Here is a 27,622-nt window from a genome sequence, read left to right as displayed (position 1 = left end):
ATTAGCTTAATTGAGACAGGGTGATTATAAATAAATTACATGCAGTGCTACTGAAATTGCTGCTATTAGTCTAATTTGAGACAGGATGATTAGTCATCACCAACTGTAGCTTAATTCAGAGTGTATTCCACATGTCTGCGGAGCCCTGTGGTCACCTGGCAGCCCAGAGGATGTACGACCAAGTCCCTGAGAGATGGACTCCAGACTTTTGCTGGTAACTGAGAGAGCAAAAGTCTGTGCCGCCTAGTTGGCAGGGTCCTTTCTCAGGCTGATAATGAACTTCTTAGAAACTTGAGCTGGCAAAGGACCATGGTTAGAAACCTTCCCATATAGAAAATCCTTGTATTATATTTGGATGTGTTGATGTAGCTCAATGTATGAATCTGCTGTCACCTCCCATAATAATTTGAGATGGGTTTTTAATATTATTTTACTTTTTTTCTAATTCTAAAAGGAGTAGGGATAAATTAGGAGGTTGGGATTAACATCTACACACTACTATATATAGACTAGATAACCGACAAGGACCTATTGTATAGCACAGGGAACTATAATCAATATTTTGTAATAACCTATAAGGGAAAAGACTGAAAAATATATATATGTATATGTATGTATAACAATCACTGTGCTGTATACCTGAAACTAACATGATATTACAAATCAATTATACTTCAAATAAATAAATAAAAGTGAAACAATAAAATAAAGTCAAACTGTAAAAAGGAAAAAGAAATCCACACTCACAGTAGAAAAATTCAAAAGCCTAAAGAAGAACAAAACAGTTCCCGTTTTCATACCTTTTGTTGGATTTGGTTGTATTTATTCCATCATTCCATTTTTATACTATTTATATAATCCCTCTGACATAGTTGATACCTACTGGATATATAATTTTATATTAAGCTTTTTTTTTTTCACTGATGGAAAAGTCTTTAAACTGCCTAGACAAAGTACATTGAAGATTAAAGATAAATGGGAAGAGAAATTGTCATGGGCATCCCATTCTGGAGACAGTACAATGAAGTGGAAATCCACTGGTTAAGGGAATTCTTCGCTTGTCTCCCTGGTTACCTGTCTCAACCCTCAAACCTCAACTTACCGCCTGGCTAGGACCAGAAAACCCAAGTGGAGGGAGGTACAGGTTCTGCAGTTTAGGGCCCCTGGGCAATTGGCTCTACGGGCTTCACTTTCTTCATATCTAGATCAGAATGCAAATATAGATATTCTCCAAGGCACCTCACAAGCGCAAAAGTCTATGCTTTGTACTTAGGGGCTAGAGAAGGCCATGACTGTTAAATAAGACTTGTAGGCGAGGATGACTGTAAAGGTCAAGCATTAATGATTGACAAACATTAACGTTATATTTTGAGTCCTAAGTATGGAGATGTGTTCTTCATTTAGCCCAGTAGACAGGTTCCTAAAAGGGTGTGTTAGAGCTGCTTGGAAATCAAATGATAGTGTCCAATCTTCTTACTATATCATCCCACAGCAACTTACCTTCACCCAGTACAACTGGGCCCAGCATAGTTTTAAGTTTTCAGATTCCTAAGCTTTCCTGTTTATTTAAAACCATTCAGTGCTTAAGAGAAAACACTATAGTTATACTTTGTAATGACCATGTTCTGGAATCTTTTCTAAATTGAATAATCACTTAATTTATCTGGGATTTAGTTTTAGAACAAAAACCTAAACAGTGTGGTAATTTTACTTTACTTTTCCAGTGTAAAACATTTAGATATCTCTGTTTCTCCAAATATATCCTGGGAAACAAAATAGGGAACTCCTTTCTTCCCTCCCTCCTTTCCTTTGTTTATCCCTCCCTCCCCCTTATGATTTTTTTCCTTTCCTCTTTCAGCAAGTGTTTGTAGTTCTTTCTGTATGCCAGACTCTATGCCATGGATTCTCAGGTGAAACTACATTATATACATGACCCCCTGGTTTTTTGGAATTACTGGTAGAGCTGGATTAAAAAAAATAAATAAATAACCAACCAACCAATCAAACAAAACAAAAAACAATATCTGAAAGTCAGGGAGTACTTATCCTTTATCAAAAGTCTTTACATATTACTCTCCGCGACATTAGCCTTTGTTTTTGATTCACTAATGTCTTGGTTTGGAGGGATGGCGGGACAGAGAAATTTCAAGCTAAAGTGATGGACAGCATGGTTTATTGGTAAATGCTTGGAGGGAACAAAGCAAAGTTCTACAGTGGTGACACCAGTGTCTTGTCTTACAAAAACTCAGATGACAATCAACTTCGGGGGGAAAATGACCTTTTTTCTAGCTTTATTGAAATATAATTGACACAACATAGTGTAAGCTTGATGCTGATTTAATACATGTATATATTGTGAAATGATTACCATAATAAGGTCAGTTAACAACTCTATCACTTCTCATAATTACCATTTTTTTCCTGTGGTGAAAACATTTAAGATTTACTCTCTTAGCAATTTTCAAGTATATAAAACACTATTGTTAACTATAATTGTCGTGCTGTACATTAGATCCAGCACTTATTTGTCATAACTGGAGGTTTGACCCCTTAACCAACATCTCCCTGTTTATCCCACTCTCCATCCTCTGGCAACCACCAATCTACTCTCTGTCTATGAATTTGGCTTTTTTGGATTCCACATATAAGTGAGATCATACAGTATTTGTCTTTCTCTGTCTGACTTATTTCACTTAGTAAAATGTCCTCAAGTTCCATCTGTGTTGTCAGAAGGTTTCCCTTCTTTTTTATGGATGAATAATATCCCATTGTTTGTATATACCACATTTTCTTTATCCATTTATCTGTCAGTGAACACTTAGGTTGTTTATTATGTCTTGACTATTTGAATGAAGCTGCAATGAACATGGAGGTGCAGATATCTCTCCAAGGAAGTGATTTTATTTCCTTTGGATATATACCTAGAAGTGATATTGCCGGATCATATGGTAGTTCTATTTTTAATTTTTTGAGGAACCTTCATATTGTTTTCCAAAGTAGCTGTACCAGTTTACATACCCACCAATAGTGCACAAAGGTTTCCTTTTCTCCACATTCTTGCCAACACTTATCTCTCGTCTTTTCGATAATAGGTATTCTAACAAGTATGAGATGATAGCTCATTGTGATTTTGATTTGCATTTTACTGATAATTAGTGATGTTGAGCATCTTTTCATGTACCTGTTGGCCATTTGTATGTCTCCTCTGCCTATTTCTAAATCAGATTATTTGATTTTTTTTCTATTGAGTTGTATGAGTTCCTTATATACTTTGGATATTAACTCCTTATCTGATGTATGGTTTGCAAATATTTTCTCCCATTTTATAGGTTGCTTTTTCATTTTGTTAGTTGTTTCTTTTGTTGTGCAGAAGCTTTTTTGTTTGATGTAGTCCCACTTATTTACTTTTGCTTTTGTTGCTTGTGCTTTTGGTGTCATATCCAAAAATTCATTCCCTAGACCAATGTCAAGGAGCAATCTAGAGAAAGAAGAACAAAGCTGGAGGAATCACATGTCCTGATTTCAAACTATATTACAAAGCTATAGTAATCAAAACAGCATGGTACTGGCATAAAAGCAGACAGACTAATGGAACAGGATCAAGAGCCTAGATAAGAACTCATGCACATACAGTCAACTAATATTTGACAAGGGAGCCAGGAATACTCAATGGGGAAAAGAATAGTCTCTTCAGTAAATGATGTTGGGAAAACTGGATATTAACATGCAAAAGAATGAAATTAGACCCCTATCTTACACCACTCACAAAAATGAATTTGAAATGCATTAAAGACTTAAATGTAAGACCTGAAACAATAAAACTCCAAGAAGAAAATATAAGGAAAATGTCCTTTGAACCAATTGGGATCATGTCCATCTCAGGGATGTGACCTCCCCCCACACCCACAACACTGAAAGACACACTTGGCCTCTTTTCACTCAGAAGTGTGCTGCTTGCAAATTGCTGAGGAAAGGCTGCCTGCAGGTCAGCCTCAGAGGAGAAATTATTATCATCCTTTCTATGTACTGAGGCAGAATCTCAGTGAGTTGAGCCCCTGCCAAGTTGTAAAGGTTGACATTTACTGAAGTGAAGTGAAAAGAGCAAGAACTGGGTGATTCAAATCCTGGCTTCAACTTCGCCAGACTGCACTTCTCTGAGCCAGTGTTTATTCTGGAAAGAAAGGGATAATCATACTGGTCTACCTTACACATTTGTTGTGAGAGTTATAAATAAAACAAGTTTGTAGCAGGCATAGACTAGCACATAATAGACACTCAATAAATGGCATTTTTTTCTAAATTGCAATAGCAGTAAGCATGTACCTGTTTGTCTCTCAAGAAGTTAGGAGGCAGTGCTAGACACATACCATTGGTCAGGAATTTAACGGCTATTGTATATCTTCTTCACAGACATTCATCCTAATAACTCTGCTGAGTTTAGCAAGTTTACAAGTTAGAATGCTGTAGATGAGCTATCTTTAAAACCTGGACACTGTTTGCACTTTGGAATCCCAAGGCAGAGGCTCACACTGAGTTGAAAGCATTGCTAGTAATGCGTCACTCACGATATTTAGTGGGAGAGCTTACCCTCAGTTTAACTGAGACTTTATTTTCAGAGTATAATCAGGGGAAGGAGAGATGCACTGTCAGAGCTCAAGGACCCCCATTCAAAACTTGTGTAGATATGCCAGGTCTCTCCCACGAAAGCCTGGAGAAATCAAGTATCTCCTTTCTTCCTAGGGCTTTAAAGATCCTGTGTACCGAGCAAGACGGAAGCAATTTGCTGACATTGCCTACAACTATCGACAGTAAGTCTGCTCTTCATGGTGGGAGGTGGAGCAGTGGGTGGGGGGCGTGAGCGTGAGAAGAACAACTCCTAGCCTGCCTCTCCCTCGCCCAAAGGGAAACTATCGGTGTAGCGAATCCTCCCCTGTGTGTGTGTGTGTGTGTGTGTGTGTGTGTGTGTGTGTGTATGTATGTTTAAACCCTCCCTTGAATAACACACATTTAAAAAAATTGACCGCAAGACAAAACAAAATTACCCTCTGTGCCAGGGCCCAGCTCTCTCCCAGGCTTTGTTGTGTAATTACTCAGGGATGTCTGAAGTAATTATAAAAGGCCTCAGTCCTGAATAAAACAGCCTCTGGTATTCTCCACATTGAACCAGAAGCTGGCAAAAGAGAATCATTTACATTCAAGAAGGAGTTGGCTGCTTTACTGAAATAGTGAATCATTGGAGGTTTCAGGAGAGCCAAGCCTCAGGGTTCTACTTTTATCTGATCTGACCCAGATGTGAAGGGCAATTTTAGGATGAGTTTATTTTTTTCTATCTGGGGTTCTGTGCTCCTCCTCTACCAGATTTCAGTCAAAGGAAAATGCAAATATCAAATATGTTATTTGGGAAGAGAACCACTTTGCTATTTTGAGTCCTCGGAAACTACAGAAATGCTCCCATGAGAAACTCAGTGTTTTGGGACCTGAGCTCCATTCCTGAGTTAAGAGTGTGAGAAAAGACATGCCCAAGAAGAAAGGAACAGGTTGTTCAGAACACTGAGGTAATGGTATTTTAACAGCTTTGCTAGAACATGAGGGAGATAAAGGAGATGCTAGGGCTCTGTATACTGAATAAAAGCCTACCTTCCAAAGGGAAAGACTTCCAGAGAAAATGAGAAATTTCCTTTCTCTGAATGAGTCCTGGTAGTAGAAAGATCCAGAATAGTGCAGACCTTGGTCACATCTAGACCCAGCTGGGCCTTGGCTTGTGGCAAGCAGGAATCACAGAACATGGTGACCTCTCTCCCCTGTCCCCACCGTGGCCTCAGCATGGACAGGAAGACACCATCAAATCAGGTACAGACAAGAGTCCTTCTTGAGATAGTCAGTAATAATAGGTCATATTTATCATCTCCTTGCTATGTCTGGGGCTTTGCTAAATGCTTAGTTTACATTATTTCATTTAGTTTTAATAATAACTCCCCATTTTTCAGGCAGAAAAACTAAAGCTTAAAAAAGATTAAGTAACTTGCCAAAGTTATAGAACTAGTAGGTGGCATAGTCTGGTTTTGAACGCAGGCTTGTTTAACTGCAAAGTTGTTCTCAACCACTTCCCTGAGTGTCTGGGGATCTCTGAGTCAGGAGACCACACTTCTCCACATAATCCAGGAGCTGCTTATGAGATACATTCACTCCTTCTTGGCTGTTGGGATTTGAAGGGAAAAACTCAAATCCACCTCCTTTCCATAAAAATGTTACACCCGATGAAGAAGTATGGAATTGGTTGAATGCCTCATGATTCTGGGTGGTCATCAGATAAGTTAACCTGGTTTTTGAAAACTATTCATAGATGGCTGGTACTCAGAAGAATACCAGAGATCTTCCAGTCAATTTTCCACCTTGTATAGATGAATCCCAAGTGGTTAAGTGATGTACTCAAGGTCATATATCTCATTAGGGACTGAACTTGTCCTCCAATTCAAAGCCTATTTCCAGCCTCATCTCAGCTCATCTCTTTTGAACTTTTGATGCTATTTACTACCCCTTCCTTCTTTGCAATTGTCTTTTATCTCTGTATCTGGTACAACTGATTCTCATTCTTTCAAGATTACTCGCTTAAATTTATTTGAGACCCCCAAACTCGGGGCACTTTCACACTCATTCCCAGACATGTGCAGAGCAGGGAAAAATGTGAGTTCCCTGATGCACAAGTTCCCAGCTGAGGTCAAATAAGGCAACATTGCCTCTTGTTTCAGCTCTTCTATTGTAAACAAGTGTTCTTTTTTGAGGTCTCTTTAGAGCCACATTTGTTGAATTTTTGTTCTTTTTGTCAGTAATTTTGCTGTTTAAAATGGGCCTCCAGCGTAGTGCTGAAGTGCTGGCTAGTGTTCCTAAGTACAGGACGACTCTGACGTGCTTAATGAGGAGAATGTGTTAGATACGCTTTCTTCAGGCCTGAGTTGTTGTAGTGCTGTTGGCTGTGAGTTCAGTGTGAATCTATCAACATATACATTAACCAAGGTGTCTTTAAGCAGAAACACACACAAGACAAGGAAGGGATTATCAGTTGTGTCCTGCATTTCCCGCAGGAGCTATGGTTCGGTACTCACTCAGAGTTCATGGTGACTTTATGGAACAGAACTGCTGCCAATAAGGAGAATCAGCTCTACTCTGCTCTCTGCTGGTCTCCCTCCTTCCTCTTTGAGGCTTCTTCTCAGTCTCCTCTGGCCTCCTCCTCCCACCCCAGAAATTGTCATGCCTTTCAGGACTCAGCTTTGACCCTCTTCCTTGGGCTCTGCCACCCTTCATGCCAACAGCCCTGCATTCTGGTCTCTAGCGCCTTCCCCGTCATCCTCCCACATGGGGCTCAAACTCCTGCCCCTTGAGTCCTAGAATCACAGAATCAGTTGATACAATGTGTTTACTGTGTTCCAGGACCCATGCCAAGAGCAAGACCAACAGACTCTGTGTCTTCTGGGGGATCATTGAGAAAGACAGACAATAACAAAAAGAACAATAAATGCAATAGGTATGACTAAAGCCAAAACACGTGTCATGAGGCCACGTAATTAGGAACTTTAATGTAGACCAGGGGAATTGGTTAGAGGAAGTGATATTTAGACTGAGAATTGAAGACTGAGTAGGAGTTTATCAGCTGAAGAAAATGAGGGTAGTGAATGAGAGGGCCGGTCTGGTTAGAAACAGGGCTTTTGTTTTATTAGTAGATGTATCAGTATATATTTGGGGCCAGAGCTGAATTACTGGAGACAGTAAGGAAGCAGCTAAACCCTGCTGCTGTTTGCCACCCACTTCTAGGCCCATCCATGTGATGCTTTGACTCTCCTCCAGAAGAATATTTAACAAAAGTCTTAAAACATCACTTTGAAGAGGCACTGATTACTGTTGTGTTTTGGGGGCACCAAATTATTTGTCCTGGTAATAATTCCATTTGGGGGGACTTGGTGTAAAATAAGACTGAGTGAGGAAGGCTATGCCAGGTGCTGGAGTACCATGAATGCCATCTTTGGTTGGTGGAATAATTCAAAAGCAATGTCTTCTCCTTAAAACATTGTTTTTTTTTTTCTTTTTTTGGAAGAGGGATCCTAACTGGCTGAACTAGAAATCCTTTTATTTCAAGCCAAATTGATACTCTTCCCAAAATATCTTAGTTTATTTTACTTAATGAGATCATGGTTTTATAAAAATAATTGACGATGTATTCAAAGACTGAGGATCTTGTAGACCTCAGGTCTCTTGGTAGAAGGAGAAGATGGAAAAAAGGTGCTGAGTTCAATTCCTAAGTAGACCATGGAAGCTGGGGTGTGTGTGTGTGTGTGTGTGTGTGTGTGTGTGTGTATAAAACTAAATTCTGAAGTATTTACTATATCCAGGCAGCATTTCACACATTGCTTACTTGATTATCACTACAATGTTACTAGGTAGGTTTGATTATCCTTATTTTGAAAAAAAAATATAGATACAGATACAGATATAGATATAGATATAGATATAGATATAGATATAGATATAGATATGAGAGTGGCAATAACTTGCCCAAGGTCTGACACAGCTGGGAAGCTGCAGAGTTACAGCTCAGATTCTCCTGCCTCTTCCCAGGAAAGCAGGGGCCCCTGGGCCACTCACGTCTAGGTTGGCATGAGCTGCCCCAGGAGGCATGTAAAGAGCACAGAGCTGTCACTGCCCCAGACTGTAAAGATGGGTGCTGTCAGGCTGAATCTGCAGGAAGGCTGAGTCAGAACCTCAAACAGGCAAGTGCAGGTGAAAGGAGGGCTCCAGAGTGAACCCTCACCTCCTTGGGTCTTTATTCAAATGACACCTTCTCAGCCAGGTCTTCTCCAATGTCCCAGGTAAGACTGAAACCCCTCCCTAACACTCCCCATAGGGACCTTTGCTCTTCTTTTTCTCCCTTACACTTTTCACCATCTAACAGAATTGTGTGGATTTTCTGTCTCCCCCCCCACTAGAAATGTGGGCTCCACAGGGCAGGGATGTTTCTTTTTTGTTGTGGTAAAAATATTTAACATGAGATCTAGTTTCTTAACAAAAATTTAAGCTTACAATACAATAATATTAACTATAGACAATATTGTACAGCAAATCTCTAGAAATTAATCGTCTTACATAACTGAAATTTAATACCCATTGAACCACAACCTTCTGTTTTTCCCTCCCCACAGCCTCTGGCAACCTCCATTCAACTCTCTGCTTCTGTGTGTTTGACTCTTTTATGTACCTCGTGTAAGTGGAATCACGCAGTATCTGTCCTTTAGTGACTGGCTTATTTCACTTAGTATAATATCCTCAAAGTTCATCCATGTGTTTGCATACGGCAGGATTTCCTTATTTTTAATGCTGAGTAACATTCCATTGTAAGTGGTAGGGATTTTTGACTGTTTTGTTCACTGCTGTATTCCCAGAGCATCATGAGTGTTCAATAAATATTTGTTGAATGAATAAAGGAATGCATGAACCTAAGAGACCATATGATTGTAAAGATTCAAAGCGGTAAGTCAGAGATGGAGCTGGGAATTGTGTCTAGAACCACCTAGAAGGCAGCTGCAGCAGGTTTGGATTATGTTACTGGGGTGGGGGTTAGGCTTTCAAATTTTACATAAGAATACAGTAAATGGACTTAGGGATTTATATCTTTCAGCTGCAAGTCAACTCAAACAAAAAGGAGGCTTTTCTTGGCTCCCATAAGTGAAAAGTTTAAGGAAAGTAGTGGAGGCACAGATGGGTCTGGGACTCAGTGTCTCATTCTCTCTCCCTCCCCTTGACTCTGGTGTCCTCTATAGTGGCCTTGCTCAGAGGCACTGGCCTCATGTCTCTTGGAGGTGGACCCCAGCACCACCAGGCTGACACCACAGCCCAACCAGAGATTCTGTCTCTTTTCAACAGAATCAACAAAAGTTCTCTCATTGAGTCTCATTGGCTCTCATCAGGACATGGGCCCATCTCTCAGCCAGTCACTGTGGCCAGGGAAATTTGACACCCTAATTGACCGGGCCTGGTCACATGCCCACCTCTGAAGGTAGGAGCGGTGGAGTCTCCTCTTACCTGAACCTGCAGACTGAGATGGGAGAAGGGTGCTTTACTGGAAGAATGGGAATGGATATTGAACCCCTGGCACGGTAAATGTCAACCAGGGGGACAGCTCGGTGCCTAGGATGTTACTAACTCTTGAAAATTTGTTGCAGAAATAGCAGATACCTTTTTTTCTAAATGAGAATCCATTATTATGATAATTACCAACGATCCAATGGTATTATTGTCAGCACCAGTGTTACGTACTTTATACATAGCATTTTTTTTTAATTAAAAAAAATTTTTTTTAATTTTTTAACATCTTTATTGTATATATAGCATTTCAGTTAACTCTCCTCCATACCCTCCAAAGAGTTAGCTGGTATTAGCCCACCTAACGGCTGTGCAGACTAGGCTCAGAGAGGTTTACTAAATTGCCTGAGGTCATTCAGCTAGGCAATGGCGGAGCGGAGCGAAGCAATGAACCCATCTCTGTCAGTTTCCAAAGCCTGTTCTTTCCCTGCATCAGCACTTAGCCCTGAAACAACGGTGCATCCATAGGCAGGGGCTTTCCTGATGTTCTTTTCACAGTCCCTACACCATTATAGAACCCTCTGGGCTTGTCTTGCTTTCAATTCTTAAGCAACAGTCGGTCTTTTTTCCCTAATCCCTGCCCATCTTTCCGTGGAACATAACAATGACTTTGCTTTAATGTCCTTGGAAGAGCGACAACTCTGAAAGGGCGGGAGGGACCTAGTCTGGAGCCTGAAGACGATCCGATCCATAAATCTAAGGTAAACAGTCTCGCCTTGTCCCAGACACCGTGTACCCTGTTAGGAAACAGGCCTGTAGCCCAGAGAACAGTCACGGGTCTTTGAAGTCAGGCTTTGTTTGGTTTTTATTTGTTTTCACTGTTCAGAACACAGCTCACTCTTAGATGGTTTTCAAAAGGACCGATCGAACTAATGACTCTCAAATTATAGTGTGTCACCTGGGAGCTTATTGGAATCCAGATGCCCTACAGGTTCCGGATCTGAGGGACAGGTCCAACATACATACTTTAATAAGCTCCCCGTACTTTTGTTATGTCACAGCGGAAGATGCTAGGTAAGCAGATCTTGTACCTAGCATGCATTTAAGTACCTTTATAACTTCCTAGGGGCAGAAATATCAAATCCAGCAAGTACATGCCCATGAAACAAGGGATCTCAAACTCATGGTACACATCTTAAATCCACTTTAGCCAACAGGTAGAATTGCTTTAGTTTGCTTGAACTTGGATGCCTTTGTTTAGAAAGAGGATGTATTCTTCACTTGACTCAGCCTTCACCCTCCTATTATCTGTACCTGCTACTTCACACATTTCTATTACAGGCTCCTGAAGGTAAGTGAATTTCCACACTGGGTAAAGAATAGGAGATAGGAGGGCAGAAAAGCCAAGTGGTTTCCCAAAGTGAGAGGAAATCCTTGGTGCAGTGGACGAGGTGAGAGCTTGTATCCTTGCTTAACCAAGTCACATGAATGTTTGCTATATCAAGAAATGGAATTTTCCTCTTTCAAATAACTTATGAAATATGAAATCCGCTGTCGTCGGGGGCGACAGCTCACCCACTCTGAACCCGTCTCCCTCTGCTAAGGCTCCTTCATCCTCTACTCTTGCACCTGCCCTGCTGCAGACAAATATTTCACGTCTGTATCCTAGTGGGCAACCCATCCCTCGAGTGGAATACACGGAGGAAGAAAAGAAAACATGGGGGATAGTGTTCAGAACCCTGAAGTCCTTGTACAAAACCCATGCTTGCTACGAGCACAACCACATTTTCCCACTTCTGGAAAAGTACTGTGGCTTCCGCGAAGATAACATTCCCCAGCTCGAAGAGGTTTCTCAATTTCTGCAGAGTAAGTCCACATCAGGGTCAAAAGGTTGGTGTGGGGAGGATGGGGAGGGGAAGAAAAGTAAATTGAGTGTGCTGATGCAGGCAGGTTGATTCTCCCCAGAAAACTGGGATTTCACTGCTGGCCTCTGCCTCCCCTCCAGCCCCCACTGTCAGTCCACTGTCATCCAAGAAAAGGTGTGGATTTTGCCATATCCATATTCCTGAAAGGATTTTTTTAATACTCAAAGCCCAAGGTGCCTCGTCAAGGTTCTTCCTGCAGCTCCTGCTACGGTACGAGCTGGCTGCAGCGTGCGTTTGTGTAAGAAAATGAGATTTGTGCACAGATACCTGAGCTCTAAGCCTATGCATCTGGTATCTGGAATCTTGCTTTGATCCTCTCTAGTTGGGAGAAACTACCTCAGTTTAGTCTTCTGTCAAATGGAGACTGTCAGCCTTTTAGCCTTTCTCCTAGGGAAGTTGTGAGAATGAAATAAGATATTGAGTGTGAAAGCATAGCGTTACCTAGTGTTACAGTAGGTGCTCATTGAATTTGGGCTTCATTGGAATCTGAGTAACTCAGTGGGTAAATTGACCTGCCCATCTTTTCCAGGAGAGATAAGTGTTTTCCTTTCTGCCAGGTGGTGTTGACTCAGCAAAATCAAAATAAACAGACCCAACATATTAAACGCCTATTATGTGCCGGGTAAAATGAGGGAAAGTGGGGATACAGACCACAGGGTTATAGAAAGAGTTTTCCTTGCCTCTGAACTATGCAGAGATGCTATAGCCAGCTCTGGGGCAAAAAGCCAGGGAAGCTACGTGGCAGGGAGGGAAGGGGTAGCTAGGATAGATTGGGAGAGTGGGCGGCTAGATGACCTTTTGAATCCCTTCCGTTTAGAGTCTTTACTTCTCAGATAAAGAGAGGAGCGGGGGCCCAAGCAGAATGAACTTCAGCCTGAGGGTCTAAGGCACATAAGTGGAGGGACAAAGGGGTCTTAAAGACATTCTTTGACTAATTACCCACGTTGCTATGGCCAATAACAAGAAGAATACAACAGTAATACTAGCAGTTGGGGAGGTATAGAGTAGCAATTAAGGAAACAGACTCTGAAGCCAGACTGCTGGTAGCTATGACCTTGGGCAGGAGCCTTAACCTCTGTATGCCTCAGCTTCCCCATCTATAAAGTGGAGATAATAAGAGCATCTACCTCCTAGAGTTAGGATGAGGATTAATTAGTATATATAAAGTGCTTAGAACTGTGTCTGACATGTGGTAGGTATTATATAGTGTTAGCTATTATTACCATGATCACTGCCATTACTATTCTCCTTCCAGGTTTGGAACAAACTGAGAGACAGATATAGGCACCAGAGAGACGGGTGATCAAAATGTCAGCTGTAGTACTGATAGAAGCTACTTAGAGAATGTGGTATAGATGTGCAGCCAAAATGGATTTCCTAATATTTCACCCCTGGATTAGGTAAACTTACTTGCCAATTCATTGGTGCAGTTGTGTAGTCCATTGCCTGGCCAAGAGCAGACCAGAATGAGCTCCTGTGTGGGCAGTGAAGAGAGAAAGGGCAGAGAGGGTTAAATGGAGAATATTCATTTCCTCTTCTCAAATCCTTCAATCAGAGAAGTCACTGTTCCTCATGGGGTGTCCTGTGTGAAGCACATACAGAAAAGCTAGAAGTGCTCCTTTCATACTCTTCCGTCTTGGGAAGTAGAGTGAAAATTCCCTCCCCACTCTGGAAACATGAGAAGTAGGGAATAAGCATTCCACCCTAACAAACAATAATGAAAGCTAAATTTATTGGATGTTTCCAATGTGCTAGGCTCTAAGTATTTTATACTTATTAGCTCTTCTGATTCTCAGAATAACCCTAAGAAGTATCTACCCCCATTTTGCAGATGAGAAAACTGAGGCTCAGAGAAGTGAAACTACTTAGATCACCCAGCTAGAAAGTCCTGGGACATAGATTTGAAGCCAAGTCTGCTTGGCATCAACACCCATGCTCCTGGACAGTTGAGTGGACTGGTTCCCTGCCTAAAGGTCTTCAGGCCCTTTTGGCTCCCTGTGATCGGCTTTCAGTTTTCTTTCTCCTTTGCTTCCCAGCTTGTACTGGTTTCCGCCTCCGACCTGTGGCTGGCCTGCTTTCCTCTCGGGATTTCTTGGGTGGCCTGGCCTTTCGAGTCTTCCACTGCACTCAGTACATCAGACATGGGTCCAAGCCCATGTACACACCTGAACCGTGAGTATCGTGCTTCCGCTACCAGCTGCCACGGCGAGTGCCATCTCTCCCTGCTCCAGGTGCACTGTGGGCTGGTCCACGGGACCAGTTGCCTGGATGACGACAGGACGACAAGGGAAACTCATCTCTTCTGGGGATTTTCTCTGTCTGAATAGATTGTACTGATTGGAGATTTAGGTATCTTGTGACTCAAAGGTTCAGACCTCCTCTAAATGAGAGAATGAGAGCTCACATTCAAATTCCAAAGGGACGGTAGAAGTCAGAGCTGTGACGTGCCCAAGGGGAACGGGAACAAGTGATGGCCCGGCTGTCTCAACACCTCCTCATTCCTGAATCGCACCTAGATGATTCTAGTCTCTCTTTGCCTGGATTGTGTCTTGGCTGGAGGTAGTGAATGACTGGCCACCGTGCTTTTAGCCGTCTTCTTAGTCAGATAGAACTTAAGCAATTGATAGGAAAAGTCAGCAGGATGCCCCAAATGATCTTTCCCAGCCCGCCAAGTTCATTACTATAAATCAGAAAAGACCTGTTCCTAATAAACCTGGTGCCGAAAGTGTTAAATAAATGTTAAGTTTTCTTCTCTGACCAACGGCTGCCCTCTCCAGAATAAGAGAGGACTGTTATTATTATTATTATTACTATTATTATTTAGTTCCCATGAGGAATAACTAACTGAGCATATTGTATCTGCCCAGGGACGTCAATACCGACAAGAAGACTTGGGATGGGAAGTGTTTGTGACCCACAGCTTGCTCAGGTGTATGGGAGGTGCTCGTAGGAATATTGCCTCTTTTGTTCTGCATCCCACTGGGCGTACACCTAAGACCCCCTGGCTGCCGTGCCCTGCCCTGTCCCTTACTTTTCTTTCCCCTTCTCCCTTTTCTCTTATACCTTGTCTCAACTGATCCCAAGCTTTACACACCACTTATTCTTAGGAATGAGTTTGTAAGACTGAATGAGTTGCTTCCTTTCTTCCCACCCATTCCTCACGTAGAAAGACTGAGCCTGTCATGGCTTATATCCCTCCTCCTCTCCAAGCTCTGTGCTTTCTGTTTTTCAGTGACATCTGCCATGAGCTGTTGGGACATGTACCCTTGTTTTCCGATCGCAGCTTTGCCCAGTTTTCGCAGGTGAGGAACTGATCTCTCTAGCCTTCTACTTACAGGGGTGAGAGCTGGACTGCTCAAGATAAATTGAATCCACGGAGGGGCCTTCATGTCCTCTGCAAGGGTAGAAACCAGGTACAGTTCTGTGATCCCATCACAGATGGGTATGTGGTCCCATGGAGCTGGCCAATTGCCAATCCCAGGGACCACAGCATGGAATTGGTGACTCAGTCATCCTCTGAATTGTGTGTTATTGACTTAGCTAATCTCACTTGTCCTACCAGGTGTAGTTTAAGAGACTTTTCATCTGTGAAATCCTCCCTGATCCCCATGCAGAAGTAACCTTACCATCTTCCAAGTTCTCCGGGCATTTTTTTCCCGTCCTCTTTAGGGCCTTTGCCACTTTCTACCCTGTCAGGCAGTCGGTTTTGTATATGCTTTAATTAAGTAAGATGGCATTTGACAAGAATCCAATGCCAATAGCCTGACTCATAGCTGACAAAGAATAAAGAGCCAGTTGCCTCGTCACCATCGTCAAAGCAGCAGGCTAGGCTTTGATTCCTCTAGTACAGTGGTGAGCAGTCTCGAAAATGCTTTTTGGACGAGTGAAAGGATCCTAGTAATTCTCCCCTGGCACTGAGAGGCGGCCCTAAACCATGACTGGGTAGCTGCGATCATGGGAGAGTTGACTGATGCTGCTGGGGGGCACGTTGCCAGGCAACCCTTTGCCTGGGTCACAGAGATGTGGGTCAATAAAAGCCCTTCCTGACAGTCTTCTTCCTCACAAGGAAGAATAAGGATCAAATGGAATGACCCATGAGCAAAGGCTGGGCCACGTGTGTGTGAATTTCACAAGCATTTCCCCTCAGCAGAAAGAAAGAACTATTTGCACTCTTGAATGAAGAGGCTACCACTGAGTGGCTGAAACAAACTAACAAACAGAAAGCAGAATTAACTGCTTGCTAACCAAGGGAAAACTGCACTTGTTAGACACTGCCTCTCTAAACAAAGACAATGATTGCTTTTATGTGGGTTTTGGGGGATTGTGAAGTTCAGAGATTGTTGGACTTTTAGAAGTGGGAGTGTTTAGAAATCAGGTGAACTTTAACTGTGGAAGTGTCACCATGGGACTGAGGCTATTTGCCGACCAGCTGACTTTCAGAAGTGCGGTTCCTGCTGCTGAGATGTCATTGATTGCTTGGGATAGCTTTCAAACCAGGATTTGTTAATATGGCCAAAGGAAGATCAGTTTTTTCCTCGGGGAACAGGAACTTTTAATTCTCATCACCAGAGGTTATTCTGCCCAATCAGAGGCCAAGTGGCCGTTCTCCCCAAGCCGTTTCCATTTTGGGGACTTCCCACAGAAGACAGGACAATTACCTGAGTCAGCAGACAGAAGCTACTGGGTCATCAGTGTTCACGGTTCCAACTTTGACCCGGACAGTTCCAAGGCAGGGAGTCATTTTGAGTTCCCTGAGCATATTCCTTTTTGATCTAAAAGCAGGACACTGGAGTGCAGGATGGGGTGGGGATGAAGCACTTTGGGCCCCTTGTTTTAGGCAAGATCTGGGCTCACCAAGAATGGTGACTATTGAGAACAGGGCACTCTTTCAACATTGCATTTGTCTATGACTTCTGTTCGATTCAGGACTGCGGCATGGCTGGGCTGGGTGGATGGAACACAGATGGGGAAGGGGCAGGAGAGTGGAGCCAGGCTAAGTCAGTGTCTGAATTTGATTCACTCTAAATCAGACAGCATTTTCTTTGCATGTAATGGGCTTGGCCAGGGAGGGATACAGAGACGAAGACCATGTAGCCTCTTGCTTCCAAGTGGGCCCGGTCCTTGGTCCTTCTCTCTGTCTGCTTTAAGTACCATCCAACCTCATGGCTTTAAGTACCATCTCCACTCTGATGATGAACACATTTATATATCTAGCCCAGACTTCAATCCCAAAACTGAGACTTACATATCCAACCATCTACTCAATATCTCTGCTTGGATGTCCGATGGACACCTCTATTCATCCTGTCCAAAATGGAATTCCTGATTTTCCCACTCAAACCTTCTCCACCCACAGCTCTCCCTATATTAGTTCATGGCAACTCCATCCTTCCAGTTGCTCAAACCTAAAGCATTATTGACTCTTCTCAGATATACCCCACAATCAATCTTGCATAAAATTCTGTGTTTTACCTCCAAAATATGTAGAATCTGACCATTGCCCATCACATCCACTGCTGCCAATTTCATCTCAGCCCTATCGCTTCTCATGCTGGTGACTGCAGTAGCCTCCTAACTGGTCTTTATGCCTCTACACTTGACCCCCTACAGTCAATTCTCACACAGCAGTCAGAGTGAATCTTTGATGGCACAAATCAGATCTTGCCACCTTTCTGTTCAAAACCCTGCCTCGGCTCCCCATTTTGTTGAGAGGAGAATCCTAAGCCCTAAAATAGCCAAGAAATTCCTACGTGATTGAGCTGCAGATCCCTCTTTGCTATCACCTGCCACCCCTGCCCCTTACTCTGCTCTAGCCACAGTGGTCCTTCCCCGTTATTTGAACCAACCGATACTGCCCCTCCTTAACGAGCTTTTTCACGGGCTGTACACTTGGCCTGCACAATGCTCTTCCCTCAAATATCAGCAATGCCAACAACCTCTCTTCCATCAAGTCTTTGCTCAGATATCACCTTCCCAATGATGCTTACCCTGGAAGCTTATGTAAAATCCCAGCCTCCCCACCCCACCCCTGCTTTCCTGGTACTCCGGATCCCCCTTGTTCCTTCCTCCTTTTGTTTTTTATTTCCCAAAGAACCTACCACCTTGTAACATACCTATGTATATGCTCATTATTACTGTCTTTTGCTATCCACTTAGACACTATTTACAAATTCAAGGATCTTTATCATTTGGTACACTACCTGCCACATAGAAGGCATTCGATAAATATTTTTGGAATGAATAAATGCATATAGTAGGAAACAAACATATATATATTTGTATATATACGCTATGTCTGATACAAGGTAGGCTGGAGCAAATGCTGTAAAAGAGACAGAGACCACTAGGGGATCCTGGATTTGGAGTTGTGATGACAGGTGGTCCATGACATCTCAGACTCTCCAGCTATGTATATACCTGGACAGATGTCAAGCACTTCTCTGCAAGTCTCCTGTGGCGTCTTCAGGGTACATGATTAAGTCTCATCTAGTGCTCCAGGAATGTTCCACTTGTACTATGGAAGAATAATCAGGACATGAAACTTTAGATGCCACCTACCGTGTGACCTTGAGCAGGTCATCTCCCTTCTCTGTGCCTCCGTTTTCTCTTTTGCAAAGTGAATACCAAGGACCAAGTGATGGATAAAGGCTTCCCCCATTCTAGAGATCTGTGATTTTATGAAATGTGGTCAAGGAAGATTTGACAGAACAATGAGAGTCTATCTGGGCCCTTCTGAAGGCACCTAGCCACCCATCCCTTTCCTGTGGTCAAGTACGAGGTTGGACCCGAGGGTAAAGGTTGAAGATTGGCAGATCCCAGCCATGCGAGTGACTTTGTTTCTCCACAATTACAGGAAATCGGCCTCGCCTCTCTGGGTGCCCCTGACGAGTACATTGAGAAACTCGCAACAGTAAGTTCTCTCTTTTCCTGGTGGATGGTGGCAGTGCCTCCCTCAGGTCTTTGAAGCTTTGCTCCTTCCCTGAAAGCCAGGTCATTTGCGGAAAAAAAAATCAGAATGCCCTGGGTTACATTTTCACAAGTGACATTTCACATTTTGACTTCTTAATGGTTCGATTGTGAAATCAACTGCATGCAGACATTTAATTTTAAACAGTGTCTTGAAAACACCAACAGGCTATAATGATAGTCCTTGAGAACCCCCTTAAGTGGGTGGGAAGTAGTCTGGATTCACAGCTTTGAAGAGGGAATATTTACTCTCTACCTTTACACTGGAGCCAGCATTAGGATCTTTCCTTTCTCAGACACAAGGTAGAAAAGGGGGTGGGCTTTCCCCTTCTAACTGAACACTTCCTTCCCCAGTGGATGTGATGACTCATCCATTGAAGCCATGGAGGCAGTGACTCGGCACAGCAGGGCTTTCCTTCCTACAGACCCCTTTCCAACTTGCGTGCATCCCTCCCCAGCCTCTAAGCCACGTTTCTTATAATGTGCTCAGCTGGGAAGATGAGAAATAAAACTTTATAATGGAATTAGGGACCGCAGATGAATGCAAATATATCATGAAGATGTATCAGTTTAGAAGTTTATGAATTCAGTTTATCAGAAGGCCAAAAACTCCCAGATTCTTTCTCACTGACCAGCTGCTCTGAGACCCTGGGCAAGTGGCTTTTGCTTCCTCATCTCTAAAAATAGATACAATCGTTTATATTCTGCCCATCTCAAAAGTATATCATGAGGATCTTGAGGGTCTGAAGAGTTAAATTTGTGTGAATGTGAGTTTTTAAATGCCAGATGCTGTAGTGATACAAAAAGCAACTTTCAAAGAAAACTGCAGAGCTTGATAGAATCTCTCACCTGTAAGAAAAAAAGAAACTCAGATGCAGAGCATCATGTTACTTGCTGTAACAATGATGAAAGTACTCATTACTAACATAGCTTCTCAAAAAAAAAATCTTATTATTGATATACTGAGCTGGAAACAGTCTTGGGGTCCTTGCTCTGCCCTTGAGGTGCTGTGCCACTGTATGCATGTAACTTGACCTCTCTGGGCTAAAGACTTCTCATCTGTATGTGCAGAGGTCAGACTAAGTTCTGACAGCCTTTGCAGGTTTAGCATTCTCTAGTGCATTAAACGGACTTAACTAGAAACCCACGCCTAATTCTCCAAGACTGTGGCGATCTCTAGCACTAACTGGGCCTTGGCTTTCTCTTGGCCCTATTCAGTAGGGTGGAGCCAGAATTCCAGGACCTTATTGCCCAGGCCATTTATCTAGGGCACGTTGCACTGGGAGCTATTGAAAGAAAAGGATTTGGTTATTTGGGAGGGTAAGTGCAGTGACTGACAGGGTTTTAACACAAATTGTTGGATGGTGGGGATATTAAATAATAACCTCCGAACTGAGAAGGAACTTTGAGGCCAAAAAAAAGGAAGCAGGAAACTCCATAAAATGCAACAATGAAGTTTATTGTGGGTAACTTACACACAGGCAGGGCCAGGCGGACAACGATCCAAAGGCATTTGCAGCCGCACTCTGCGCCACGAGAAGAGTGCAGGGGGATTTAAAGGGGCCAAAGCTAAAGATAGAATCTGACTACTAAGGGAGAAGCATGTCTGCTCCGTCAGGAGCCAGGGTTTTTTCATCCCCCCAGGGGGTCTCATGACCATTATTCCTCATGAGCCATTAACCATCTGCATCAGCAAAATTTTTTATATCAGGTGAAGTTTTTATATCAGATGAAGGCAAGTGTAAAAGTAGATGAGGAACTTGTCTGGCGCATTCCTTGTGACTAGGCTAAAGCTCAGTCTTGCAGAAAGGGGAGGGGTTAGGATTGCAGGCTTAGATGGAGCTGACAAAATGGGGTCAGTGTGGTTCAGCCACACAGATGATAAGATGCCCCCTCACTGATTCTATCATGACCCAGTCCCCTACCTCCCCCTGTGGAGCCTGATGGGATTGTCTGGTAACTCCAACCAACTTAGGGGAGCATCTCACTCTAGCTGATGCCATGGAGAAGAAGGCAAAAGTGGTGGAGGAGTTCCTGTCATAGAGAGAGTTGCTTGTTGGGAGTATCCGCTGGGGGCTTCCTCAGTACTCCTCCACTGCTTCCCATCACATCTTGCATTCAGCCAACTCTTGATTCAACAGGTGACTGGATAGGGTAAGACATAGGACACAAAACCATGACCCCAGGTCATGCTGATTCAGAGAACAGACCTGCACAAACTCCCACCTGGGCAGTCCTGTCCTTGGCCCTGGGGCATCTGCTGCCTTCCCCTTCCTTGGGGTGTGCTCTCAACTTGATGTTCCATTTCAGATTTACTGGTTTACTGTGGAGTTTGGGCTCTGCAAGCAAGGAGACTCCATAAAGGCATATGGTGCTGGGCTCCTGTCATCCTTCGGTGAATTACAGGTATGACCCTAACAGAAACCAAGGATGGATCTGAAAGTGGTGGGTACAGCAGACCATTCTTTTTCTCTTTGCGCTGTTGAAACCCATTTGTATTCACTTTGAAATTCAACCTGGGGGCTTCTCCTCAAGTGATTGATCTCTTAGCGGCTATGATTTGGTCATGACTGTGGGTGTTAGAGGTAGTACACAGGTCTCCAGTGCAGAGGGGCCTCCTGAGCCCAAGGTTGAACTGTACATTGGGATGTATGCAAACACATGCCAGAAAATGTGGTTGGCTCCCACACTGCCTATTGATCACCTTACTTGAAAATGGGTGGGGTAAAATACTCCTTTCTATCTTGACTGCTGGCTTTCGATGAGTTATAAACGTTATCTAGTATATGCAAAATAATTTAGTTTACTGCATTTGGGCTGGGGTGTGGAAGGAATCAGGATGAGATGGGAGGGGATGCACAAATGGCCTCTGGGATGCGGCAGGGACCACCAGCCCTGATTTAACCATGAAAACTTTCCATCTGGGACCTGCAGTATTGCTTGTCAGGCAAGCCAAAGCTCCTTCCTCTGGAACTGGAGAAGACCGCTCTCCAGCAGTACACAATCACCGAGTTCCAGCCCCTGTATTACGTGGCTGAGAGTTTTAACGATGCCAAGGAGAAAGTGAGGTGAGGTGGCGACCAAGGTGGGTCAACAGCTCTTGGGACCTCCTGATTTGCCCTAGTGCCACTGATCTGTGGGTGGCCTGGAGAGGGGACTCCAATGCCTACAGCAAGGGCGTGCATCAGACCGCGTTATCTCCCCAGCCTCCCCACCTTTGTCTCTTTCCACTGTCTGTTGAGAGAAGTTCCTTCCTTCGCGGGACCCTGTTTCATAGCTTACTGGCTGAGCTGTGCCGACCCCTGCAGACAAGCCTGCCACCCGGTCCTTGCTCACTGCGGCCACCCGTCCACACCTGAAGTCTCCTGTGTACAGGGCGGCCACAGAGGTCCCCCCACCGAGCAGCGCTAGAAGTCTTCTAACCTGGGGAAGTCCCTGTCACTTTATTCTCCCAGATACTTGCATAACGCGCTCCCTCCCCTCCTTCCAATCTTCACCGGCATTTAACCTTCTCTGTGTCTTTCTCTAACCAGCTTATTTACAGTCACGACCCAGCCCTTTCCCGCCAGCACTCCTTATCCCCTTCTGTGATTTATTTTTCTCCTTAGCACTTACTAATGTCTAAACTCTTGTATGATTTAAGGTCCACGAGGATAGGGATGTTTGTCCTCTCTGTTTCCTGCTCTTTCCCTGACCCTAGCACAGTGCCTGACACACAGCAGGCCCTCAGTAAAGAATTAGCGAATGTGCCAGTCTCAGAGGCAGTTCAGCAAGAGGCTGATGGAGTGGTACCAGGACTCTAAGACTCTCAGGCCTCCGCGATGATGGCCCTGCCATCAACCTGCTTGAGCCACTCTGCTCCCAGCAGGAGGTAGGCCAGGCAGAGAGTCTACCAGCACAGGGCAACCACGATACCATTTTTTACCACTTTTTTTATACCTTACCAGTGGTAATAAACATAAGGCATATAGGCCTCTGGGATCCTATGAAGCTGGGCATGTCAGCTTTCAATGCACTGGGCTTAGGTAAGCAAAGGCAAAATGCTAGCCCACAAATGCGCTTTGTTTGGCCCCAAATGACTCCCTCTACCCACTTTCTCCAGGGCCCTCAAGTCCTTCCTGCCATTCTTTTCCAGTTTTGTCCTAAACTTCTACCCTTACTGGGAGGCTAGTCTTCCTCTATCCCTAAAGGCTCCACTCTGCCATTCCTGGGGCCCCTTTAGGGTTATGGATTTTAGTGGATTCATGAATGATTCCACCTAGGTAATTATAGTAACAGGTAAGATGCCTGGCACCTATTTTGTACCAAATGCTGTTCTAAGTGCTTTTCAGGTATTAATTCCTTTAATCATAAAATAAGACTACAAAGTTTGCAGATGGGGGTGCAGAAACATAGAAAAGGTAAGCAACTCACCCAAGGTCATACAGCTGGTAAGTGGCTGGCCCAGGGTTTGGACCCAGGCAGTGGGGCTTAGAGCCAGTACTCTTAACCGCTGTGTCACACCGGGATCCCACGTGTACAGGCCCTTCTGGAGACGACTCCCTAACCCAGGAAGTGATCAGCCCCAGGCCAGCAGGGAAGGCCTTGCCAGCACATGGGCCTCTCAGGTCTTTGAAATCCCACCTGCTAGTGTCCAGGACCCAGAGGAGACACCCACAAAAGCTCCCATCTGCTGAGAGGTGGCTCGAAGAGCCAACGAGAGTTCTAAAGAACAAGGTTCAAAAAAGGAAGGGATCTGAGCATCTCCGGGATACACTCAGATCATCCCAGCTAAAAGAAACCAATGCCAACCATTTTCAGTTTCAAGATTTAGTTCTAGCAGAGATGAGGCTGAGTTTGGTCATACACACACTCCTTGGCCAGACGAGGACTGGGCCTGAGACTGGCAGCCCAGTTGATGTAGCTCCAGTGGAGGAGAGGTAGATTCTCCAAAGCAAAAACGAGGTGCGCTATGGGAATAAGAGGGGAGAGGTGAAGAGCAGGAAAGTCACAGGTATATACTACCTGGTTCGCGTCACCGTCTGGGCTGAGAAAGCTCTTTTCAAAGAAGAGAGGGAGAGGGGTACTTACCCATTTATTCTTCATGCATCCCCAGTCACTAATAAAAGATAATAGCTAACACATAGCGCTCTGGTTCCAATTTTATGGAAGAATAAAGAAAGCGAGGTGCAGAGGAGCCCCTTGCCTGTGCCACAAGGGCTGCGATTGGCAAAGGCAGGATTGGAGCCCAGCAGTCTGGCTCTGGAACTTGGGTTTCCGGCCACTATGCCACACCGCTCTTGCCAAACTTGGAGGACCCTACTAGTCTCCCTTATAACTGTCTTCTCAGTACGGCAGCTTCTATTCTCACCAGAAGCCAATTAGAAGTATCATTTGTGATGTCTTTTTGCATTTTATAAGCCAACTGGGAATATCTTCTTAATGATGTTGCTTCCTATGTTTCATAAAGCCCTCATGGTGCATTCCTCCCAGACCCAGGAATGATGCATCGGGGAGGCATGGACGTGAAGGGCCCAGGCCAGAGTCAGACTACCTGTGTCCTTTCCCAGCTTCTAATGTATTGCCTGCATGACCTTGGTAGCTCAAGCCTCAGTTCCCCAAGCCTCAGTTTCCTCATCTGTAAAATGGGAATAGTAATGGTACCTTCCTCCTAAGGTTTTTATGAAGACTAAGTTAGTGATATTGGTTGTGAAGAGTATAGCACAGTTAGGACTTGCTATAGTTCTTGGGACATAGGAGGCTCTTGATCCATTTTTTTTCTATAACATTTTTTGGCTGGATTTTACTTACTCTTCTTATTTTATTTCATGATAAGAATTTTGACCTTATTATATTGTGTGCTTTTATGGTAGGCTACTTCTGACTTTTTGGAGGTAGGTGTGAAAGTGTGTTCATATATACACATAAGACACACCTACTGCACACAAAGGCTTCCCAAGAGGACCTCACTAAAGTTCCATTTCACTTCTCAGCCTGGTTCTAAAGCCCCTGTTCTAGTGAGGTTTCAGTGCTACCAAGAGCCAAATGAAATGCAATGGAAAAATCTTTTAAAATTATTTTTCCCCAAACGGTACCCTTCACTTAGATCTATGGGTTTGGTTTCAGGAACTTTGCTGCAGTAATCCCACGGCCCTTCTCAGTTCGTTATGACCCATACGCCCAGAGGATTGAGGTCTTGGACAATACCCAACAACTTAAGATTTTGGCGGACTCCATCAATAGTAAGTAATTTACACCCTTTGAGGCCATTCTCCCGTAAATAGAGGATTGTGTCTTCTTACCTTCACCATAAGAACAATAAGAGATGTATTAAATATTTAATTAAGAAGAAAAGCATCTCCAGGGAAGCCACTGATTTACTGAAAGAGAAAAACTTGGCCAAAAGGCCAGAATTGCCTTGCGTGTCCTTTCTCCTTTGACCTTCCTAGATTCCACCCCACCTCCTAGCATCACACCACCTTTCCACTCTGGCTTGTCGCTGCCACGTTCCTCTTTCTCCTTTGCATCTTGACCCCTTTCCCTCTAAGTGCCCACTGGATCTTGCTCTGCCTGGAATACCAACCCCTAAGGAATAGGTTCTATCTACTTTATCAACCATAAAGTAGCGCATCTACTGACCTTTTATTCTTCCTGGACAATGAGGATGTTATCATAGTTGCTCTTAAAAAATCACAGTGTTATTTGTTCATTGCCCGATTTTTTTCTCGCCTTCAAACTCCCCTCCAGCAACATCCACCATGCTTTCCCCTGGGCCCTGGCCTTCGCCCGTACAGTTCTTGTTTAAAATAGTCTCCTTACTACTCTCATTTAGCTGTCCCAACCCCAGTTCATCTTTTAATCGTTCATAGATATCTCTTCTGATAGGAAGACTGGTTTGGGTGTCCCTCCTACATCTTGGCATTCCCACAGATCCCTCTCTCAGAGCATTTATCATTATATTTTTTATAATTTGGTAATTGTTTACTTGTCTCCCCAACTAGACCTGAGCAGAGGGCCATGTCAGGTTTGCTGTCAAACCCCTAGCAGTTAGCCCTATTCCTAAAAATCATATAAGGTACTCAAGAGCTATTGAATAAATGGCTAAAACCACCAAAGGATCAAGCCTAAAGGGAGGAGCTCTAGGCCAAGTGGAGGTTTCTATCTCAAACAATGCTAACAAAGACCAAAAGGGCAGGTGGGCTTGAAGTATCCCTCTCATACCCCTCTTATGTTGCCTGAGGCCACTTCTAATACGTAGAGCTAGCCCATTATAGTCATTCCTCCTTAGGTATGGCCCCCTGCAATCAGCCATCTTGAAAAAGCCCAAGGCTGATTCTCCCCCATAGACACCGTTTGGACACTCAGCTGGAACAGGTCTGCTCACCAAAGAAGCCAGCCAAGGGCTCTGGAGGCTGGGGTGTGAGATAGGAGGGTCAGGCCATAGCTGTTTTCTCTCTCTTTCTCATTTCCCCTGAGGAAGCAAAAATAACTCCATAGGCTATTGTTTATAAGGAAATTTTTAAAATCACAGAATAACAAATTTAGGAACTGAAGGATTCTTAGAGCTATGTGACCTAATATAAGGCCTCATCACTGCTCTATACTTTCCTCAGGATCTAGGAAGGAGTGAGACTGGTCTGTCTCCAAGGTCCCTTCCGGTTCTATGAAGAGTCTATGTCCCTGTGGCCCCTTGGCATGTGAGACCATGTCATGAATGGAAGCAACTCCATTGTACCTTCCTTAGTCCAGTGGTCTGGCAATCTAGGCTGACTTACCTGCTTAGACCATACCTTCTCAAACCTAGTGTCTCTTAGAATCACTTGGAGAGCTAGTTAGAAATTAATAGTCCTGAGTCATATCCCCAGACTAAATTCACTGAGTGTGTGACATGACTCAGGAGTTTGTATTTGTAATAAGGCCCCAGGTGATTCTGACACAGCAGGTTTGTGTGGCTTAGGTTCTGTGGCTTAACTCCTTGCAAGCATCTATGGTTGGTCATGTAAAAGAGAAACAGAACAGCTAGTGATTTCCTGGGGAGAAAACAATTAACTCCTTCCCTGAGAAACAGCCTGTGGAAAAGGGAAACTAATTACATTAATAGCTCTAGTGCTTCCTACAACTTGGAATCGCCTATAACAGCCCAAATCCTATCACCCTAACTAAGCTGCCAGCTCCTTGAAGGTTGCGATGGTACCTAGTATATCCACACACCCCACTGATCCCCTAGTGTTTTACACACAGTGGACACTTGAAGCGTGTTTGTTCATGGTATGAGTGGCTCGTTTGTTCATGGTATGAGTGGCTCCTTTGTTCTTCTTTGTAGGTGAAGTTGGAATCCTTTGCAGTGCCCTCCAGAAATTAAAGTGAAGCCATGCACTGAACCTGATCCGTCAACTTGAGAATCTGTTGATGGAAATCCAACTACTTCTTTCATTTCATCTGAAAAAGTCTGAAAAGCAAACCTTAATTCAAAATAACAGCCTTGAATCCTTTCTAGAACAAGATAGAGGATCAACAAATAAATCAAAATAATCTGAAATGACAGCATGTTAATACATACCCAAAAGCATAATGGTAGATCTTTTGGAGTCATCTTTGATTTAGAGATGATAATCCCATACTCTCAGTTGAGTTAAAAATCAATAACCTGTCACATTTCATCAGAGTTAATGAAAATTCGG

At 43.7% G+C, this 27,622-nt stretch overlaps 1 protein-coding gene across 1 annotated transcript in view; it reads left to right on the top strand.

The window, feature by feature from the left end:
- The window catches only part of PAH (phenylalanine hydroxylase), a 72,144-nt gene extending 44,814 nt beyond the window's left edge, over positions 1–27,330 (top strand). Inside the window, exons 5-13 of the mRNA XM_059934798.1 lie at positions 4,741–4,808; positions 11,741–11,937; positions 14,033–14,168; positions 15,229–15,298; positions 18,850–18,906; positions 21,273–21,368; positions 21,897–22,030; positions 25,068–25,183; positions 27,265–27,330. Of these exons, the coding sequence (XP_059790781.1) occupies positions 4,741–4,808; positions 11,741–11,937; positions 14,033–14,168; positions 15,229–15,298; positions 18,850–18,906; positions 21,273–21,368; positions 21,897–22,030; positions 25,068–25,183; positions 27,265–27,308 (918 nt within the window). The 3' untranslated portion in view covers positions 27,309–27,330. The remainder of the gene's footprint in view (positions 1–4,740; positions 4,809–11,740; positions 11,938–14,032; positions 14,169–15,228; positions 15,299–18,849; positions 18,907–21,272; positions 21,369–21,896; positions 22,031–25,067; positions 25,184–27,264) is intronic.
- Positions 27,331–27,622: the final 292 nt, after the last annotated feature.

Source organism: Balaenoptera ricei, chromosome 10 (assembly GCF_028023285.1).
Source record: "Balaenoptera ricei isolate mBalRic1 chromosome 10, mBalRic1.hap2, whole genome shotgun sequence".
NCBI lineage: Eukaryota > Metazoa > Chordata > Mammalia > Artiodactyla > Balaenopteridae > Balaenoptera > Balaenoptera ricei.
Note: the sequence above shows the minus strand (reverse complement) of the source record. Positions and strands in the feature narration are given on the sequence as shown.